The sequence below is a fragment of the Callorhinchus milii genome, unplaced genomic scaffold, assembly GCF_018977255.1.
Source record: "Callorhinchus milii isolate IMCB2004 unplaced genomic scaffold, IMCB_Cmil_1.0 Scaffold717, whole genome shotgun sequence".
Classification (NCBI taxonomy): Eukaryota; Metazoa; Chordata; class Chondrichthyes; order Chimaeriformes; family Callorhinchidae; genus Callorhinchus; species Callorhinchus milii.
Window position 1 is genome coordinate 28,691 of NW_024705458.1, and position 7,466 is coordinate 36,156.

The window sequence follows — 7,466 nt, forward strand, 5'->3', positions numbered from 1 at the left end:
TTCATTGATTTTACCCGAAATTAACTCTGTCACTTATGATTGCAAGTTGTTGCGAGTCAGTGACTGCTTTAGTGTTAAAATACGCTGCTGTATTTTTAGGATATTGTGTTTATAATATCATTGTAGATATCCACATTCATTTAATATTTTTCCTCGCAGTTTTTATTGAAAATGCAATATTTGATATCTCAAAAACCTGATGTGATAGACAAAAACTGATGCCAGATTTGGAATCAGCACCCCAAAATGACCTTAACACCGTTGTAATACCTCATGCCACAAAAAGTGTGTTGACCAGTGTTATGTATGCAATGTTAGTGTGCTGATGTCGACGTAGCCTTTGACCAGATCACTCACAATGCACGCAGCCTTTTCCGATTTTGTAAGCTAAGCAGGGTTTGTGTCAGAAGTGCTTTGGATGGGTTGACCACCACCACCACCACGTGCAGTATAAAGGTGCTGTGGGCGTTGTAGACAGCAGTTGGCAGTGCAGAAACCCCCATTGGTGTACTGCACTCCCCACCACCACCTCCACCACAAACCCCACTGACCAGCGTGGTGAAGTATAGTCAAATATCGCTCTTGACCCGACCCACAAGACGTGTGCGGAGGTCATCATCCAGCAGTGGAATTATTCAAGCGGACTGTACATGTATGATGCGAGAGTTCCTATACATGTACACGCGTGTGCGTACACATGTATCGGCAGTGTGACAAGATGACATCACCTCTTTTCACGACCCTGAGTCACATTCCCCTGGGGGTCATTAAATAGGGCAATCAGTCACGGACGCCAGTGCAGATAATAAGATGGTGCCATTGTCTATGATCATGACGCTCAGAGGAGGAACGCTATCGAGATGTAATTGTATAACAACAGCTCTTTAGTAGTAGGTTTTTACCCTTTAAACTGGTACAAAAACTGACACCTTTATACAAGGCATCATGTTTGCAATAACCACAACACAAGCAGTCAAAATGCAAACAAAAAGAAACAACTCTGATGATGATAATGATATGCACTGTCCTTGATGTTGATTGGTCCACACCCCAGACAGCTTTTCTTAGAGCCTAGTCTCGATTGGTGTTGGTTTCCTTTAATAATCTTTGCTTTGCAGGTGTGCTTGGACGTGGGAAACACAACGCGAGAACGAGATGGACGTCAGCTGCCACCACAACGAGACGATCGCATTCTTCTACCGCAACAGCAACAAGCCGCTCTACGACGAGTGGTCCTTCACCAGCACGCTGGTCATGGTGCTCGGCCTGACCTTGTGCCTCGGCATCATTCTGGCCAACGCCCTCGTCATGTTCGCCGTGTACATCAACAAGACACTCCACCACCCCGTCTACTTTCTCATGGCCAACCTGGCCGCGGCGGATTTCTTTGCCGGAGTGGCGTACATCTACCTGGTTGTCAACACGGGGCCCAACACTCGCAAGCTGTCGCTGGAGACCTGGATGCTGCGCCAGGGGCTGATCAACACGAGCCTCACCGCCTCCGTCGCCAGCCTCCTGGTCATCGCCATCGAGCGCCACGTCGCGCTGTTCCGGATGCAGCGGATGAGCGAGCGGCGCGTCGTGACGGTCGTCGCGATCATCTGGCTCGTGGCCATCATCGCCGGCGCCATGCCCAGCATGGGCTGGAACTGCGTCTGCGACGTCGGCACGTGCTCCACCATGGCGCCGCTGTACAGCGCCAGCTACGTCGCCTTCTGGGCCGGCTACAACCTCTCCATGTTCCTCATCATGGCGGGGCTCTACGGCCACATCTTCGTGAACGTGTGGAGGGACAGGATACCCGTGCTGCAGAATAGCTCCAGGTGCTCCCGGAGGCAAGACGCCCCGTGAGCTTGCTCGTAACGGTCACCATCATGTTGGGTAAGCGTTGTGGGTCTGTCTGGGCAGAACATTCGACAACACGATTCACGATAATTGTTTTTTTACCCTTCTATCTGGCAACAAAACTGACACCTTTTTTACAAGGAGTCACGTTTGCATAGACCACAATACCTGCAGTCATAATGCAAACAAAAAACATAACTCTGATAATGTACGCACTGTCCTTGAAGTTGATTGGTCCACACCTGAGACACCTTTCCTTAGAGCCTAGTCTCACATGGTGTTGGACCAGATGACGCCAAAAGGCGCACAACTGTTTTTTTGTTTGCATTACGACTGCAGGTATTGTGGTCTATGCAAACATGACTCCTCGTAAAAAAGGTGTCAGTTTTGTTGCCAGATAAAAGGGTAAAAAAAAGCAATTATCAAGGCTGGTCTTGTTCCACGCGTCGCTGCCAAAAATGGCTCGTGCCGTCTCTCCCAGGAGCCTTTATCGTGTGCTGGACGCCGGGCCTGGTGATTCTGCTGCTGGATTCCTTCTGCTCGGACTGCAACGTCCTGGCCTTCGAGAAGTACTTCTTGCTCATAGCGGAGCTCAACTCCGCCATGAACCCCATCATCTACTCGTTTCGGGACACGGAGATGATCGCCACTTTCAAGCGCATCCTGAGCTGCCGAAAGGCGGGATGCGTCGCAGCGAGCGGCTCCGAAAAATCAATTTCCACGTCGAATCCCAACCTGGTTACGGAGATCGGTCACGTGACCACCGCGAGTGCGATGAAGATGAATCAGATTGTCATCTAATATCTAATTGGGCTAACCATGCATGTTTTGATAATTGTTCTTTTACCCTTCTATCTGGCAACAAAACTGACACCTTTTTTTTACAAGGAGTCATGTTTGCATAGACCACAATACCTGCAGTCATAATACAAACAAAAGAGTACACGAGCTTGGAGCATGTATATAAGCTGGGTGCCTTGACAAAGGAATTTGCATATCAAGAGGAATTTAGCATATTTATGGGAAATGCAGGAATGTGATTAGTACTACTTATGCCTGTGCATTATGCAGGATTAGCAGCATCAAAGGGAGAGAATATGGGAAATGCAGGTATGTGATTAGTACTACTTATGCCTGTGCATTATGCAGGATTAGCAGCATCAAAGGGAGAGGATATGGGAAATGCAGGTATGTGAATAGTACTAATTCAGCATCAAAGGGACAGACCTGGTTTTCACCTGAGGACGGCTGCTTGCGTTGTGGCCGAAACGTCGTGAGAATTATTTTATTATGTTTTATTTTTATTATTTTATTATTTCCCTTCTACGTGATTTTACCGAAAGAACCAAGAAGATGAATCCCTGCAGTCACGAAAGCTTTAAATCGAAAAATAAAACAAACAAAAACATAACTCTGATAATGTATGCACTGTCCTTGAAGTAGATTGGTCCACATCTGAGACAGCTTTCCTTAGAGCCTAGTCTCACATGGGTGTGGACCAATCAACTTCAAGGACTGCACACATTATCAGAGTTGTGTTTTTTGTTTGCATTATGACTGCAGGTATTGCGGTCTATGCAAACATGACTCCTTGTAAAAAAGGTGTCAGTTTTGTTGCCAGATAGAAGGGTAAAAAACCAATTATATTTTTTACTGGCAAATGAGGTTCCAGTGGTGATGCATGTTTTACTCGGAAGCTTGTTGTTTCAAAGATATGTTTTACACAAGTCACATTTAACTTGGTGTTTCTTGAATAGGGTTTTACTGGAGGATGCGTTGTTTTTCGTTGGTTCTCTTCCTGTTCAAATGACGGCTGCCCCCCAGCACACACGAACTCGTGTTCACGTGGCCCCCCTTGCGAGCGTCCGTGTTAACGTGGCTGTGTGTGTGTGTGTCCTTCAGGGACATTGTAAACAAAAATCTCGTATTTTGAAAAGCGTCGCTCAATATTTCTGTATTTATTTTTCTTTCTTTTTTATTTATTTTGGGGGCCTTTAAACGCTTGTTCAGAATTTAGTTCCGAGCCCATTTTGCGTTGCGTTTTCTTTTGAGCAAGGCAATCGTCTTGTGTGAGAATACTGCCTCCGTTGTGAGAGAAGTCGGTTGTTTTGTGGTGATTATTGTGTAATTATTGCGGCAGTTGCTTTTAGAAAACCGGTGGTTTATTTTTGTCTACAAACAAGATGCTGGACCAGCAGGCAGGGTTGATTGGAAATGACCGCTCGTTTTTCCATCTTTGTTCTCACTTCACATTGGCAGCAATCACAAAGGCTCCGTGAACGTTGTTAAGCTACGAGCATTGTGTAACCTTCACGTGGTTCTCGTGACGAAATGGCAAAATGTAACTTTCTTGCACTGTACAAATGTTGGGAGATGTGGGTTTCGTCGTAAAGAGAGTTACAGCACCGTTATTTTGCCGTTAACATTCACTTTTAATCTTTAACGACGGCCACATTTCCACAGTGCAGTGATCGTACTGAGATGTGGGCGCGGTCCCGCCAGTCATCGATGTATCCACACAGCGCAGATTCTACTGGCTGCCAGGAAGGCCACAATGACATTACAATGTGATACTGGTAGGAACCACCTGGTTCCACCAGCCCACAGGGGATTATTGTGTCTGTCCGTCCGTCGTGCATCCAAAAATGGGAGGGGTGGGGCTGGGTTGAGAGGGGAGGGTGGGGAGGGGCTAGGTGGGGTGGGGCTGGTGGGAGGGGTGGGGCTGGGTGGGGAGGGGCTGGGTGGTTAGGGCTGGATGGGGGGGTGGGAGGGGTGGGGCTGGGTGGAGAGGGGAGGGTGGGTAGGGGCTGGGTGGGGAGGGGCTGGGTGGGTAGGGGCTTGATGGGGGGGTGGGTGGAGAGGGGTGGGAGGGGTGGGGAGGGGCTGGTCACCCCGTGGTGCCCTTATAAAACTCAACGTTTAACCTACTCACGCCGGCTTGTGCCCGCCCTCACAGTCGGGCATATTTGCGGAATACACCACGCCGCCGTTGACCCTGCAGGCCATTGACCGAGCAACCCAACGTTCCTACCAGCTCCCTCCGCAGCAGGAATGTGTTTGAGAGCAAGTCATAGTAATCGCCCACATCGAATTGTTCGTGCTGTTGAGAGCTGGGCTGCTGTGCGCTTTGGTATCGCAAGTTATAAGATTACAAGACCCCGCGATGAAAACTTTGCGGTTGGGAAATGGCAAAGGAGAGAACGGCACTCCCCACCATTACCTTGAGGGAAGTTTTAGCTGTGTTGAAATCTCGGCAAAAAAAATGTTTTAACATTATCATCAGTCTGGTTCCCAGATAATTGAGTTGGTGTTTCTGTGCGGTATGAGCGCCAACTGTTTAAAGGACTGAGTTGCAAAAAAAGTCTTCATGAATTAGTTTTTGGCAGAGCGACGTTTCTCTCTGCGATGAGATATTAAACCTGGTTACAATGTGTGTGTGTGTGTGTCTTCAAGAATTAGTTTTGGCAGAGCGACGTTTCTCTCTGCAATGAGATCTCATTAAACCTGGGTACAATGTGTGTGTGTGTGTCTTCAAGAATTAGTTTTTGGCAGAGCGGCGTTTCTCTCTGCGATAAGATATCATTAAACCTGGGTACAATGTGTGTGTGTGTCTTCAAGAATTAGTTTTTGGCAGAGCGACGTTTCTCTCTGCGATGAGATATTATTAAACCTGGTTACAATGTGTGTGTGTGTCTTCAAGAATTAGTTTTTGGCAGAGCGGCGTTTCTCTCTGCGATGAGATATTATTAAACCTGGGTACAATGTGTGTGTGTGTGTCTTCAAGAATTAGTTTTTGGCAGAGCGACGTTTCTCTCTGCAATGGGATATCATTAAACCTGGTTACAATGTGTGTGTGTGTCTTCAAGAATTAGTTTTTGGCAGAGCGACGTTTCTCTCTGCGATGAAATATCATTAAACCTGGGTACAATGTGTGTGTGTGTCTTCAAGAATTCGTTTTTGGCAGAGCGGCGTTTCTCTCTGCGATGAGATCTCATTAAACCTGGTACAATGTGTGTGTGTGGTCTTCAAGAATGAGTTTTTGGGAGAGCGGCGTTTCTCTCTGCCATGAGATATCATTAAACCTGGGTACAATGTGTTTGTGTGTGTCTTCCAGAATTAGTTTTTGCAGAGCGACGTTTCTCTCTGCGATGAGATCTCATTAAACCTGGGTACAATGTGTGTGTGTGTGCACGCTTGTGGAGGTAATGCATACTAGAATAATAAAAAACTAGTGGCATTCATGGATAAAGTTGGTGGCAAAAGCTTCCTACTGCTACCACGTGTTCAAGTGTTTATACATTTCGTATATTTTGATGGTAAAGTTTCTTTGACGTCTGTTGCGGTTGTGCAGATGCCGAACATTAAAACATTAATAACGGATATGAATTACCGAGTCTGTGGTTTTTTCGAATGTGAGCACCTGCTGTCCAGTGTCCCGTGAATTGCACGCATGGTCATGAACCTTTGTCAGTGTAGAGATGTGTAGATAATTACCAAAATGTTGACCGATGAAGTGTTACTATAGAAATCTTGGTGAACCACAACTAAGAGTGGATGATGAAAGTTCAGTAAAACCTCGGATTGCGAGTCACTTGGTCTGCGAGTGTTTTGCAAGACGAGCAATTTTTTTAAAACAAATATTAATTTGATAAACGAGCGAGGTCTTGCTATACGAGTAGTACGTTCTGTCTGCCGAGCGTCACGTGATCACAACTGATATACGAGTGCTTTGATAAACGAGTGCTTTGGATTACAAACACGTTTCCGGAACGAATTATGCTCGCAATCCAAGGTTTTACTGTAACTCAATATGATTGACCGTGACGAAACCCACCAATGATCAAATGATGTCCACTTCGATGAGATTGTCTGATTAAAGGTAATACGATCATTGAGTAAGTTGCAATGCAGATAAATAAACATGATCAATGGTACTATTGTGGAGCTAGATTTGAAGCTTTCGTGACTGCAATGATTCATATTCTTAGGTTATTTCGGTAAAGTCACCGTGTAGGTAAAAACATTAAAAAATAAAATAAAAATCACGACGTTTCGGAGGCAACACAAGCTTCCGTCTTCAGGTGGAACCGTCACAGCCACGACAGCTGTATCAAGTAAATGAGAGATTGCAGGAGCTACCACTCCGTTTATATAATGGTGGTAGCTCCTGCAATCTCTCATGTACTTGATACAGCTGTCGTGGCTGTGACGGTACCACCTGAAGACGGAAGCTTGTGTTGCCTCCGAAACGTCGTGATTTTTATTTTATTTTACTTTTTAATGTTTTTACCTACACAGTGACTTTACCGAAAAAACCTAAGAATATTGTGGAGCTATTTAAATATATATTTACTCTGCTTGACTGCCCTGATAATATTTGTGGGGGGAGGGGGGCTGGGGAGTTGCATTGCCCAACTTTTAAGTAGCCCAGTGCCAAAGAGTTGAGTGCTCGAATCACCTCCACCCAGAGAATGACTCCAGAGAGAATCCAGGAAGAATAAGTATAACCCGTAAAAACAAAGTTTTTCACTATAAATCCTTTATATGCGTGGCGGCTAGAGTCCTCTCGTCCTCTGGCTTGAGATGGCTGCCACCTATGGGTCAGATGATTGTCTGCCAGT

General features: G+C 46.0%; 1 protein-coding gene across 1 annotated transcript; it reads left to right on the forward strand.

The window, feature by feature from the left end:
* The first annotated feature begins 1,155 nt into the window (after positions 1–1,155).
* Positions 1,156–2,646, forward strand: LOC121852307 (lysophosphatidic acid receptor 1-A-like). Its single transcript, XM_042346405.1, is given in 3 exon segments — positions 1,156–1,843; positions 1,846–1,881; positions 2,327–2,646. Coding segments are annotated over 3 exon segments (1,044 nt in total).
* The last annotated feature ends 4,820 nt before the right edge of the window (positions 2,647–7,466 follow it).